A 15,505-nucleotide genomic window follows, 5' to 3' on the forward strand; every position below is an offset into this window, starting at 1 on the left:
AAATCTGCAACAAAACATTTGCGCCATTGTTGCTAACTTTGACTTCTCCATTGAAGTCAATAGGAAAACAGCAAATCTGTAGTGTCTCTGCAGTATAAACTGACATGCTGAAAATTTAAAATTCCCATTACGAGGATCAAGGTTGTGTCCTTATTTTGAATGGAGACACATTTTAGCATGTGTGCTTCCAGTCCAATCCAATACAGAGATAGGTAAGTATAGCATTCTGCATTTTTTGTCAGTTTCTGACAAAGATAGCTCAGTGCTATACTTACCTATCTCTATGTATGTGCTCAAATCGATCTGGTATCTCATGCCTGTATCAGGTACTGTCCAGAGCAGAAGAAAATCCCCATAGCAAACCTCTCCTGCTCTGGACAGTTCCTGACATGGACAGAGGTGTCAGCAGAGAGCACTGTGGACAAGACAAAAAAGAAATTCAAAAAGAAAAGAATTCCCACTGTAGCATACAGCTGCTAAAAAGTACTGGAATAGTAAAGATCTTTTTTAATAGTAGTCATTTACAAATCTGTTTAACTTTCTGGCACCAGTTGATTAAAAAAAAAAAGTTTTCCACGGGAGTACCCCTTTAAGGCCAAAATGGGCTTTGACCTTAAGGGGTTATACTGTATAACAACTGATGTAAAGTAAACTGATTAAAAACTGACATCTGCTGACATCTGTTTACATAAGTTTTTTCAGTCCATTACCCAAATACAGTAGATTCTGATGGATCCTGCTCTCCTGAATGAACAGATGAAGCCCAATACAAACTCATATAGTTTGACATAATTTTCAGGCCTATAGATGTAAATAGGATCCATATACAGTTTGTTTTAAGAAAAACATCAACTAGAAAGAATAGGGCAAACCTACTCAGCTTTGTAAATGTGTCAGTATAAAAGGTATATAGTAGTCATGCAGAAAAGAAACTTACGATATTAGGATGTGACAGGCGTAGCAGGACTCCAATTTCAGTTCTTACAATTTTTTTATCAATCTATAAAATAAGTAAAAATATTTTCTCTGTAATTTTTTTTATCCTGATAATGAGTCTTTTTATTTAAACAAATTTTGTATTTTAAATAAAGATGCTCCAAAACTGTATCCAAGAATTGTCACTTTGTGTCAAAGAGTTACTTTTCAGTTTCACTGTTAGGTATATACAGTTTTGGGGATTTTGGTACTTACTGGCGTTGTCTGGGACTTTTTAATAAACCAGCATTGCATTACTCTTGTAGAAGTTGTATGGTTTAAAAAAAGCTTTATTTATTTCTTTTTTTCCACTGCTTCTTGTGTTCTCAGGCTGGATCACATGACTGCTCTGCCTGTGATTTCTTCTTTTACTGTGATGTCACGTTCACTCTGACTTCCCGTTTCTCCCAGTAAATGTGATGTCACAGAATGTGTCATCAGATGGGTGGGGACAGGCATCCCTTCCATGGACTGACTTGAATTCCACATGGATTTTAGCCACTCTCCTGACAGTGAAGCCTAGTGGAAGCTGCAGCAGTAAAGCGGCTGTGTTTATGGTGGCTCTTTGGTTAGCACTGTTGTTTCACAGAGCTTGAGTCCTTGGACCAAATCTCACCAAGGACAACATCTGCATGGAGATGTATGTTCTCCCTGTGATTGATTGTGTGGGTTCTATCCCAAACTCCAAATCATAGTAATAGTTCAGTTTTCGGTTTAGATATTGAGCTCCATTGGGAACAGAGCCCAATGTTAGTGATGACAATAGTAGACAATAGTTCTACAGTAGTTGTACAATAGCTGAAATATGCAGTATTTAGAGATAATAGTTTATTTGCTAATATAAGATCACTAATACAAAATTATGGGAGGCCCCCACCAGATTTGTCGCCCTGGGGTCCTGTCAAGATAAACATGGTTCCCTGACTTTACACAATATTTTTTGTAAAAAGTAAAAAATGGCATTTAACCACTTTTAAGGACACAGACAATTTTGGCCCTAAAGGGGTACTCCGGTGGAGAACTTTTTTTTTTTTTTTTAAATCAACTGGTGTCAGAAAGTTAAACTGATTTGGAAATTATTTCTATGAAAAATTATTAAGCCTTCCAGTACTTAGGCTTCTTTCACACTACAAAATTCTTAGTTTTTAAAGATCCGTACGAAGTTCCGTCTAAAAATCAGCTGAAAACACCAGTTAAAAAATACTATACGGTCATTAGAAAATCCCATTATAGTCAACGGGATTTTTCTAATAGCCGTTTTAACCCATTATAGCCCATTATTAATAACAGACATTATTCTGTGACGGAAGATAGTAACGGGAGAAATAGTGCCCTAGTATACAGCAGCTGATAAACACTGGAAGGAGTAAGATTTTTTAATAGAAGTAATTTACAAATCTATATGGTGAGATAGACCGGCACTGCTGGTAGTCCGGAAAAGAGCAAAAGCTAAGCAGGTGAATAACTTCGACTGTAGGTGGTGCTCAATCGGCAGAGCAAAAGTGTAACTTCAAATATGCAATGAAGAAATGGTTGGATGGCACTAACCAAAGTCGCGGTTTCTTATCCTTTATTAATGAAGCATAAAAGGCAGAGGTGCGGTGTCAGGCAGGTAAACTGGTCTGAAGAATCACGGAAGTGCGTTACAGCTTTTACCTCCACGCGGAGGTTCCCTGCGTCCTCGCCAGTTTACCTGCCTGACACCGCACCTCTGCCTTTTATGCTTCATGAATAAAGGATAAGAAACCACGACTTTGGTGAGTGCCATCCAATCATTTCTTCATTGCATAATTTACAAATCTGTTTAACTTTCTGCCATCAGTTCATTAAAATAAAACAAAAAAAAATTCCACTGGAGTACACAGCCAATTTTCATTTTTGCACTTCCGACTATTCTGAAGTGGCCTATGAACCCTGATCTGAATTATAATGAACATATGTGAAAGGAGCTGAAACATGCAGTCTGGGGGAGGCACCCCTTAAACCTGAAACAGCTGGAGCAGTAGGCTTGAAACAATTGTAGACCTTGTTAAACGTTCACCACCTAACCTGTACCATTGCTCACCACTGCTCTTATCTCCCCCTGTGTTTGTATATCTGCTGTAAAAATAAAGTCTACGATTCAAGACAGAATAGGTAAGTGCTCCATTAGTGTTTCTACTTTGCTTTTTGTTTTGGATGGCTAACTGCTTCATGTGAGCATCACCTTGTCTAGATAAATGGGAGTTTGTGAGTGTTATAGCTAAACTGGGGATTGTCCATGTGATTTCAAGACACGTTGTGCTTGAGTTCCTTTATATGCTGTATATATGCTTGATAAAGCCAGCGTGAAGCTGGTGAAACGTTGTCTATGCACATGATGGAATAAAACCACCTTTTTTGCAACTTGTGGAGTGCTGCATCATATTTGCTATTATATATATATATATATATATATATATATATATATATTACACACACACATATTTATATCTTTGAGCCACGTACCCTACGGGAACTGTTCTAATCACGGATCCACCATGCTGCCCTATAGACATACACCATACACTATGTAGTAATACAGGGTCCTGTATTTCATAGGTAGTGCTACATTTGAAGAGGAGAGTGTAGGTGTCAGCAATACCTACCCCTGTGACCTGGATATGACATCAATAGGAAGTTCTATGACCTGGATATGACATCAACAGGAAGTTCTATGTAAATAAACAAACATACTTCGAGAAAGCCGCAATAGAGCACGCTCAGGGACACAGAGGCAAATAAAGGAAAACGAACAAATGATGATGATCTATTCCAATAAGAAAAAAACTAAAACCTTTTAAAGTGGTTATCCAGAGGAAAAAAAACTCTAAACCTAGAAATGTTCAGGGTGGTAGTTTAAAAAAAATAAAATAAAAGTACTCACCTGCAGCTGGTGCTGGTCCTGCTGCTCGGAGCCTCCTGTTTTTAATGAATGGGGGACATATCTCAGGTTTTACTGGACATATTTTAGTAAGTGACCTTTTTGGACCCACACTATAACCCAGTTTATTGGATATAAAAATATCTTTTGTAAATGGATTGTCAACTGATAATGTTTAGAAGGTTGTTTAATGTGAAAAGTTATATTTTTGCTTAAATAATAATAATAATGTTTAGTGCTCACAAGGTTCTGACTTCAGATATTGAATGCTACAGAACACCAATTTGGGGACTGATGGGTTTTTGAGCAGGAAGTTCAGATAATAACATTCTTATTGTGTATATGCTGGATTCCTATATAATAGATAAATCTGACTGATAATTTTCCCTTGTCATATAACTCTAAAATGTCGCATAAATTCCTTGTTCATATTTTACGGAGATGGTCATTGGAAGCATAAACACTTACTGTTTTTTTAATTATTTTTGCAGCATAAGGCTTTTGTGTTCCTTTTTCCTCACATTTACAAACTGTAGAAGTAGCTCCACTGTAAAGAAAACATGAAATATAAAGAATTATTTACAAACAAATAGTGTAATATTCCACAAAAAAAACTAGACAATGTTAGAGAGTGTAAACTTAGACTAGACAGTTTATCATAGTGGCTCAGGTTATTTTTAAATTTTGTACATCTATAGACTGTCTAGTCCAAGTTTACATAATTTCTCAGTTGGCTTACTTTTATGTCAACATATGTGCACTATAATTTTTAGCATTTTTGGTACAGAGCAGTGCATTTTAAGCCATTAATGTCTTTTTTTTAATGAAGCCAAGCCACTTTCTTCTAAGCCATGCCCTCTTGTCAGACAAGGTGGGAAAGTGTCCAAAATACACCAGAAATGAAGTCACGTAAGCCAGTTTTATGGTCCCAAGTTGTGCCCGATTTGAGGCTCACAAAGTTTAAAAAAAGTGGTCACAAAAGTTAATGTCAATGCGGGGAAGGGGGGCAAAATGAACAGAATTAACCTTTTTTCAGTGTTCTCTATGACTGCAATCATGTTTTATAAATAGGAAAATAAAGAATTCTCTGGCTGCATATGTACAATATCTCACATAAATGAGTCCACCCTTCACATTTTTGTAAATATTTTATTATATCTTTTCATGTGATAACACTGAAGAAATTACACAATTGCTTCAGTATATCACAGTACATGTTGGTATTCATGGTTCCCTCAATGAAATGTAGCTCTCCAATGCCAGCAGCACTCATGCAGGCCCAAACCATGACACTCCTACGACCATGTCTGACTTTAGGCAAGACACATTTGTCTTTGTACTCCTCAGCTGGTTGCACCAAACATGCTTGACACCATCTGAACCAAATAAGTTTATCTTGGACTCATCAGATCACAGGACATGATTTCAGTTATCCATGTTCTCAGGGCCAGCCCAAGACATTGTGCTTGCTGGGTTGAAGAGTGAAAGTACTATGCCTTAAAATTTAACTGCATATTCAAGATCTCCACAGCAATGCAACTCACATCAATCTGCAGCATTAGGTAGGCAGCATAGTTCCCCCACATTAGGTAGGCAGCATAGTTCTCCCACATTAGATAGGCAGCATAGTTCCCCCACATTAGGTAGGTAGATAGGTAGGTAGGCAGCGCCCCCCCCCCCTCCCGACACAGAAAGACACACACATCTGTCCCGCGCAGTGCTTCTTCTCTCTGGCGGTGGCCTGCCGAGTGACATCACTGATGTCCTCCTGCGCTGGTCTGTGGAGGAACATCACCCATCAGACCTGGGCCGGCTGGTAGGCACGCTCACTGACTTAAAGCGGCAGAGGCAGGGCCAACCCGACCATGGACCTAGGTGGCCCCCCCAAAAAAAAAAAAAAAAAAGAAAGGGGGCAGCAAAGTGCCTCCCCTAAAAAGTGCTGCCTGGGACCAATGGTCCCACCAGGTCCCATGGTAGGGTGGGCCCTGCATGTCCTTAGTCTGCTTATCTTCAGCAATCTGCAGGCTTTCTTGTGCATGATCTTTAGAAGAGGCTTCCTTCTGGGACAACAGTCATGCAGTAATATGTTCTAAACACTGACAGACTGACCACCCCCACCCCTTCAACCTTTGTAGCAATTCAGGCAGCAGCACAGACAATCTTTAGATATGACGATAAGCTTGTGCACTCAATGTCTTTGGTTGAACATGGCAAGGCCTGTTCCGAGTGGAATCTGTCTTGTGAAATGGCTGAATGGTCTTGCCAAACATTCTGCAGCTCAGTGTCAGGGTCTTGGTAATTTCCTTATAGTCTAGGCCATCTTTATGTAGAACAATTCTTTTTTCAGATCCTCAGAGATTTCTTTGCCATGAGGTGCCATGTTGAACTTTCAGTATTAGAGAGTGTGAAATGATAATACCAAATTTAAAACAATCTATATTATGCCTTGTATAAATAAGGTTCTGCTGCAGCTGCAGTTTGTTTGTAATCTATGTTATGCCTTAGTGCAGTGAGTTTCAGCATTAACTATGATCTGTGAGGAACTGTATGCTAAGCCAGGGCTTGAATTTTTTTTTTGAATCTAGGAGCCAGGATGCCACGTAGGGTGATGTTATGCAATTGTGGTGTCTCGGTACAGGACCTGGTCCTGTCCCTGTCTAAAGTCCCCTCAGGGCTTGCCCCTTGGTCGCCTCATAGAAATGTATCTTTGTATAGTGTACAAATGTATAGGACCTACCCAGGTCACATGGTATATGATAATGGTTGTATAGATATTTAGGACCTTCCGGAGTCATCTGATGGTGTCATTTGATGTACCCAGAGTTCTCTGGGTTCAGGACTTACAGGCTTTGCAACCAATGGGATTAGTCCAGTCCCCCTAGTATGTAAAAGGCTGCATACACTAAATTCTCGATGACCAATCCACTTTCCAGGAAACTGTTTATCTAGGAATGCTGGGACCTGACACCCATAATGTGGTGGTGCACCATCTTGCTGGAAAAACTCAGGGAACGTGCCAGCTTCAGTGCATAAAGAAGGAAACACATCATCATGTAGGCCACTGGATCTGCGAAATTGCTACATTATGATGTGTTTCCCTCTTTCCTGCACTGAAGCTGGCATGTTCCCTGAGTTTTTCCAGCAAGATGGTGCACCACCACATTATGGGTGTCAGGTCCGAGCATTCCTAGATGAACAGTTTCCTGGAAAGTGGATTGGTCATCGTGGGCCAGTTAAATGGCCCCCAAGGTCTCCCAATCTGACCCCCTTAGACTTTTATCTTTGGGGTCATCTGAAGGCAATTGTCTATGCTGTGAAGATACGAGATGTGCAGCACCTGAAACTACTGATACTGGAAGCCTGTGCTAGCATTTCTCCTGCGGTGTATATAGTAGTATATAGCAGTGTATACGGATACTGGAAGCCTGTGCTAGCATTTCTCCTGCAGTGTTGTTATCAGTGTGTGAAGAGTGGGAGAAGAGGGTTGCATTGACAATCCAACACAATGGGCAGCGCATTGAACACATTTTATAAGGGGTCAGAAACTTGTAAATAACTCATGAAAGAATAAAGTTACATTAAAACCAAGAACATCATTGTTTTTCTTGTGAAATTCCCAATAAGTTTGATGTGTCACATGACCCTCTTCCTATTGAAAAAACAAAAGTTGAATTCAAAATGGCCGACTTCAAAATGGCCGCCATGGTCACCACCCATCTTGAAAAGTTTCTCCCCTCACATATACTAATGTGCCACAAACAGGAAGTTAATATCACCAACCATTCCCATTTTATTAAGGTGTGTCCATATAAATGGCCCACCCTGTATTATTTGAAAATGGCGTGCTGCTCTAAGCGCTGTGTCATTTCACTTCAGCTCTCCTCCACTGGGCTAAAGAGACTGGTCGACTAACTGCCCATAGTCCCATAGACTTGCATTGCAAATCTCCCCCATTGCCCTTATGGTTGCCCTGCAATCAGGAATTAAAAGAAAAAAATGTTTTCTAAGGTGAGCGTAAGTTAGTTTATTAAAGTACCATTGCACTTTTTTGTACTTTGCTTGAAACTACAGGCTTATTTAATCTATCCACACAACAGTTAACATGGGAGGATTCTGCTCAGTGGCAGATGCTGAGGGATTCAGTGCACAGATCTGACAAACATGATTATTAATGTCCCTGGAGCATTCTTTTGTAACTCCCAGGTTTTACAACAAATAAATGAAGTCTTCCAGGAGTCGGAGATTAATTTGCTGTTCCAGTTTATATGTGATGATTGTATCAAGCTCTTTACCAGATACTGATCACTACGACTACCTAAGACTTGCATTTGGGTAAATGAATCTCCAGACTATGTGACATAGATGAAGATTAGGTTGTTTGCTGTTCATTGTTACTCATCTGCTCATGTACTGATTCATGTTCATGACATCTACATTGTTACTAACCACACCTAGACTTCCACATAAATATTGTGATGCATAATGGCTTTAATATTGCATTAGTTGTCATTTTTGTGATTTAAACAAATGACACAATGGCTAAACCATGTACTTTACATATTGCAGTTTGACACATCTCCCTTGTGTGTGTATGAAAACCAACATGCTGTATGTGAAGTAATATAAAAAAGTTAAGTTGTAGTCAGTTATACATATGCACCATAAGATCATAACAAATGTCTGGTTTGCCTGTTAAGATATTTTATGTTAAAGGAGTAGTCCAATATTGAAAAACGTATCCCTTATCCCCTCCTGTATGGGGTTCCGGCTCTCTGGCCAGATAGTGTGTTGACCACTGCACGAAGCGGCGGCCGACACGCCCTCTCAATACAGCGCTATGGCAGAGCTGGAGATTACCGAAAGCAGCGCTACGGCTCTGCCATATAGTGGTATTGAGGGGGGCGTGTCAGCATAGGGGATACGTTTTTCAATACTGGGATACTCCTTTTAACAGAGAAAGATCCCCTGTAAAGGACCTTCAACTACAATGTGCGGGATGTAGCATGTTCATGCATTAAAAGGTAAACTCTTTTACTTCAATGAGAAATGTATAATCCTTAAAGGGGTACTACTGTGGAAAACTATACTGCACACCTAATGTGCGGGGAACTGTACTGCCAACCTAATGTGCGGGGAACTGTACTGCCCACCTAATGTCCGGGGAACTGTACTGCACACCTAATGTGCGGGGAACTGTACTGCACACCTAATGTCCGGGGAACTGTACTGCACACCTAATGTGCGGGGAACTGTACTGCACACCTAATGTCCGGGGAACTGTACTGCACACCTAATGTCCGGGGAACTGTACTGCACACCTAATGTGCGGGGAACTGTACTGCACACCTAATGTGCGGGGAACTGTACTGCACACCTAATGTGCGGGGAACTGTACTGCACACCTAATGTCCGGGGAACTGTACTGCACACCTAATGTCCGGGGAACTGTACTGCACACCTAATGTGCGGGGAACTGTACTGCACACCTAATGTGCGGGGAACTGTACTGCACACCTAATGTCCGGGGAACTGTACTGCACACCTAATGTGCGGGGAACTGTACTGCACACCTAATGTGCGGGGAACTGTACTGCACACCTAATGTGCGGGGAACTGTACTGCACACCTAATGTCCGGGGAACTGTACTGCACACCTAATGTCCGGGGAACTGTACTGCACACCTAATGTGCGGGGAACTGTACTGCACACCTAATGTGGGGCAACTGTACTGCACACCTAATGTGGGGGAACTGTACTGCACACCTAATGTGCGGGGAACTGTACAGCCAACCTAATGTGCAGGGACTTGTACTGCCAACCTAATGTGTGGGGACTTGTACGGCACCTAATGTGGGGGAACTACAATGCACCTAATGTGGGGAACTGTCGAGGGGGGGGCATCATAATGAAGTGCTCCGTCTTCCAGGCAGCCTTAATCTGGCCCTGCCTCTGTGTCTCTGGTGTGCCAGTTAAGCCTCTTCAGTATTATGTAATATCATAGCCCATTGTATCTACAGCTGTTAAAGTGACCCGGCAGATTGATATAGTACCTTCCGAGTTCTTGTTTCAAGGTATAGAAATGTTCCAGTCCATTTTCTCTCTGAGAACCTTCTATCCAGTACATATCTTCTGGTTTGCAGGTTGGCATCTTCTTCATGTAGGTCTAAATATTTAGGTCAGTGCTTAAATGATCAAGCCTGTGGAGATAACATGTATACATTAGTATTCCCCAGATATAACTTTTTAACTCCATCTAAGCCTGATAACGTGAAAGGCAAGGTAACCAATACTTATGTGTGTATTTTTTTTTTGCATCTTAAAACTTTTATTAAAGTTTTACTTTAATAATATCATAAATAGAAAAGACAGTGTTTTCAGTTACTGTATTACACTTTTACATATGTTCAGCTGAATAATATACAGTTGGAGAGAGCAGAAATATACACCATCTGTATAACTGAATATTTCACAAAATACAATTAAGTAGTGCAATGTGACATACATAGGTTGAGCATATCAAACATGTCAAAGTAAGGAACCATGTGTCATTTTCACTGATGATTTCAGCCTGATACACTTGCACATTAGCATGGTTGATATGGTTTCCCTTATTCATTTATTTATTTTTTGCAAGCCATTAAGATTTTTTTTGGCAAGAGTTGGTTTGGACCATAGTGTTAAATATATACAGTATCTATATTTTCAATCATAGGGAAGATTTTGGCATTAAATAGTATAGCCATGACCTCTTTTTAACTTGTATATAGAATAAATTACGACTTTAATTTAATAAACACATAGCAGGACACTATATGTGTTATCTGGGTTATTATTCACTCCCGTGATTACTAGATTGTAGATCTTACTATCCTAATCCATTCTGGAAATGATGTTATATAACCCATGCAGAATGGTATAGTATATTTTCTGGAAATATTACTATCCTAATCCATTCTGAAAATTGTTCTATAACCCATGCAGAATGGTATAGTATGTTTTTGTATATATTACTATTGTAATCCATTCAAGGGAATTTTTATATAACCCATGCAGAATGGTATAGTATGTTTTTGTATATATTACTATTGTAATCCATTCTACAGAATGTTTATATAACCCATGCAGAATGGTATAGTATGTTTTTGTATATATTACTATTGTAATGCATTCTAGGGAATTTTTATATAACCCATGCAGAATGGTATAGTATGTTTTTGTATATATTACTATTGTAATGCATTCTAGGGAATTTTTATATAACCCATGCAGAATGGTATAGTATGTTTTTGTATATATTACTATTGTAATCCATTCTAGGGAATTTTTATATAACCCATGCAGAATGGTATAGTATGTTTTTGTATATATTACTATTGTAATGCATTCTAGGGAATTTTTATATAACCCATGCAGAATGGTATAGTATGCTTTTGTATATATTACTATTGTAATGCATTCTAGGGAATGTTTATATAACCCATGCAGAATGGTGGATACATAATATGTTTACCGAGTTGCACTATATGGAGGTAACAGTTGTGCATATCTGTTTAGGAGGAGATATAGTTCACTAAGCAGGTGGGATGTGGAATAGATTTATTCCTGTCTAGGTGACACTTACTTGCTTGTCCACTTTTGTTTATTCCCGGATACAGCTGTTCTTCACCTTCTTAACTCTTGTATAGTTCACTGCCATTCTGTATTAAAGATATCTAATAAATATGTCTTCAAGATAATTTTGGAGACAAGGTTTTTCTGATGACAGTATTTTATTTTAGCAGTCCTTCTGTTGTATTCTCTTGTCAATGATTCCCCAGAGATGGGTGATTTCATCATAAGAACACATCTCCATCTCAACACACCCGTCAGCTGCTCCTCCCCTTACAATGTTAAATGGCTTTCAGGTTTTAAAGTAAATATTTAGCTTTGGCTCCATCCAGTGTTTGCATCTGGTATGACTGCTTGATCCTGTGTGAGCTCTATTATACATGAGGGAATCTTTCACAAAGTCTGCATAGGATATTTGCAATGAACTAAAGAGATTGTATAAATGAGCTGCATAAAATTAAACACTTTGTCCTTAGACCCGCAGATTATCCTTTAATTTTTGTACATACCACATAAGCATGTTTATGCTACATGAACTCCTCAGTTTGAGATCATTTATGGTTATAGTTTGACAAATTTAAAACATTGTTTGGGAATTTTTTTGTATAAAAAATGTCTTTCTGCTCAGAGCGGTTGTGTACTGCTAGAGGCAAAGTCTCTCTCTCCCTCCATTGCACAGCCACTCTGAGCAGGGAGGCATCAGGAGCCAATGCTCGCGGGAGGGAGCAAGCACTCACATTTAGATGTCCCAACTGGCTATGACTTCATAGTTGAAGAGTGGGACAAGGGCATACATGCATGTACTTGTACACCCTGCACCCACTCCTGTGCTATAACGCGGGGTCATACGCTGACCCCACGTCATAGCGGGTCGGTCCCGGCACCTAGCAACGGCCGGGGCCCATGGCTAATATGGGACATCACCGATCGCAGTGATGCCCGATATTAACTCCTTAGACGCGGTGATAAATGTTGATCGCCATGTCTAAAATGAAGGAAAATGCTTCCCGGCAGCTCGGGATCACTGTGGTGTCCCAATCAGCTGAGAGGACACAAGAAGGGTCCCTACCTTCCTCCTCGTTGTCTGATCGGCGATCCATTGCTCCATGCCTGAGATCCAGGCTAGGGCAGCAAAGCGCCGATAACACTGATCACTGCTATGCTATGGCAAAGCATTGATCAGTGCCTGCAATCAGAAGATTACATGTTATAGTCCCCTATGTAAACAAAAATAAACAAATGTTGTATCGCCGCGTGCCTAAATGTCCGAACTATAAAAATATAATGTTAATTAAACCGCACGGTCAATGGCGTACTCATAAAAAAAAATCCAAAGTCCAAAATTGCGTATTTTTGGTCACTATTTATACCATATAAAAAAAAGTATTAAAAGGGATCAAAAAGTTCCATCAAAACAAAAAATGGTTCAGATAATAATTTCAGATCACGGCACAAAAAATGAGCTATCATGCCGCCCTGTATGCGGTCAAAAGAGGACATTTTGAAACGTACAAATTTTTGTGCAAGAAATTATACCTTTTTTAACAGTAGTAAACAAAATCAAACCTATATAAGTTGGGTCATTTTTACAGAAAAGTGCACTGCATAGAAACGGAAGCCCCCAAAAGTAATAAAATGGCGTTTTTTAAAAATTTTGGCCCACAAATATTTTTTGGGGGGTTTCGTGGTAGATTTTTGGGTAAAATGACTGATGTCATTGCAAAGTACAATTGATGGAGCAAAAAACAAGCCCTCATATGGGTGTATAGGTGCAAAATTTAAAGGGTTATGGTTTTTAAAAGGTAAGAAGGGAAAAAATGAAAGTGCAAAAATGGAAAAACCTTAAAGGGGTAAAACTTTTTTTTTTTTTTTTTTAAATCAACTGGTGCCAGAAAGTTAAACAGATTTGTAAATTACTTCTATTAAAAAATCTTAATCCTTCCTGTACTTATTAGCTGCTGAATACTTCAGTGGAAATTATTTTCCGTTTGAAACACAGAGCTATCTGCTGACATCATGAGCACAATGCTCTCTGCTGACATCTCTGTCCATTTTAGGAACTGTCCAGGGTAAAAGGTAACATATGCTGTTCTGGACCGTTCACAAAAAAATTACTGATAACAATACAGTACCAATTACTATTATAACAATACAATAAATAACACATGGAAAAATGTGATTCAATATGTGATTGCAATAGATTACCCAAATGGTAAAAATCCCTCCCCCCCCATTTTATAGTTACATAGTTAGTATGGTTGAAAAAAGACATACGTCCATCAAGTTCAACCAGGGAATTGAAGGGAAGGGTGTAAGGGGATAAGGGGAAGGGATGTATAAGCATTAATGTTATTTTGTTCCAGGAATGTATCTAACCCTGTTTTAAAGCTATTAATTGTTCCTGCTGTGACCAGTTCCTGAGGTAGACTGTTCCATAAATTCACAGTTCTTATGGTAAAGAAGGCATGTCGCCCCTTTAGACTAAACCTCTTTTCTTCTCCAGATGGAGGGAGTGCCCCCTCGTCCTTTGGGGGGGGGGGGGGGGGGGGGGGGTTAACCTGGAACAGTTTTTCTCCATATTTTTTGTATGGGCCATTTATATACTTATATACGTTTATCATATCCCCCTTAAACGTCTCTTCTCAAGACTAAACAATTGTAACTCCTTTAATCGTTCCTCGTAGCTAAAATGTTCCATGCCCCATATTAGTTTAGTCGCGCGTCTCTGCACCCTTTCCAGCTCCACAGTGTCCCTTTTATGGACTGGTGACCAAAACTGAACAGCATATTCCAGGTGAGACCGTACCAATGCTTTATAAAGGGGGAGTATTATGTCCCTGTCCCTCGAGTCCATGCCTCTTTTGATACATGACAATATCCTGCTGGCTTTGGAAGCAGCAGCCTGACATTGCATGCAATTCTGAAGTCTGTGATCTACAAGTACACCCAGATCCTTCTCTACCAGTGACTCTCCCAGTTTTATCCCCCCTAAGACATATGACGCATGCAGGTTATTAGTACCTAGATGCATAACTTTTTTATCCACATTGAACCTCATTTGCCAAGTGGATGCCCAGACACTTAGTCTATCCAAGTCATCTTGTAACCTATACACATCCTCTATAGACTGTACCGTGCTACAAAGCTTGGTGTCATCTGCAAAGATAGAAACAGAGCTGTTAATGCCATCCTCTATATCATTGATAAATAAATTTGTGGTCAAGGCTTCCCATAGTGGATATGAACTTACCTAACCTTATACTAACAGCGGTCTGAGGTGTGCCATAACCGCATGAGATGAGGGCCCGCCTATAGAGGGCATACCCTGTTGTGAAATATGATAAATGAGGGAGGGTTGGGTGGGAATAACGCTGCACCCGCCCCGAGGTACAGGAGCCCAGGGTTTATGTAGTGTCCAGCCCCTCCCACAAATACAGACCATTGGGCTTTAATACTTGTGGTCAAAGCTTCCCATAGTGGATATGAACTTACCTAACCTTACACTAACAGCGGTCTGAGGTGTGCCATAACCGCATGAGATGAGGGCCGGCCTATAGAGGGCAAAAAGACAAGCCAGAACAGATAAATATAATGACCTTTATTAATTCACAGAACTAACAACTTAAACACATCTGACATTTCTTTCTCGGGGTTTGGAATGTATCGAGCATAACAAGACGACTTCCATCTACCCAACCTCTTTATGACATGGGCGGGCACCCTGTGTTTCGACGCGGCCGACGCTGCACCTATCCTGAAGGAATGGCCAGAAAATTTCTGCGAATCTAGGCCTAGCATGGTGAGTAGAGAGCGAATAGAACTAGTGAAAAGACTAGTTGACAGAGGCAAACTACCTACCGCCAGCAAAGGCACCTCAGGTCCCTCCCCGCATGTGATAGCCATGAAATGATCCAAGACCCTAACTGGGCACCACTTGTTGCCCGAGGAAAAATAGGTAATCAAAACCTCCGATTTGGATGTCTTGGTACTTAGCAGAGATAAAACATATCTGTCTCCAA

At 40.0% G+C, this 15,505-nt stretch overlaps 1 protein-coding gene across 2 annotated transcripts in view; it reads right to left on the bottom strand.

Annotated features, from left to right (window-relative positions):
* LOC130267384 (calcium/calmodulin-dependent protein kinase type IV-like) overlaps nt 1-11,722 on the bottom strand; it is a 79,087-nt gene extending 67,365 nt beyond the window's left edge. For both annotated transcript variants that reach the window (XM_056517074.1, XM_056517064.1), the window contains exons 1-4: nt 11,500-11,722; nt 9,929-10,075; nt 4,346-4,424; nt 938-1,000 (exon numbers count right to left, since the gene is read on the bottom strand). In XM_056517074.1, the coding sequence (XP_056373049.1) occupies nt 938-1,000; nt 4,346-4,424; nt 9,929-10,035 (249 nt within the window). In that variant the 5' untranslated portion in view covers nt 10,036-10,075; nt 11,500-11,722. The remainder of the gene's footprint in view (nt 1-937; nt 1,001-4,345; nt 4,425-9,928; nt 10,076-11,499) is intronic.
* Nucleotides 11,723-15,505: the final 3,783 nt, after the last annotated feature.

The sequence above is a fragment of the Hyla sarda genome, chromosome 1, assembly GCF_029499605.1.
Source record: "Hyla sarda isolate aHylSar1 chromosome 1, aHylSar1.hap1, whole genome shotgun sequence".
Taxonomy (NCBI): Eukaryota; Metazoa; Chordata; class Amphibia; order Anura; family Hylidae; genus Hyla; species Hyla sarda.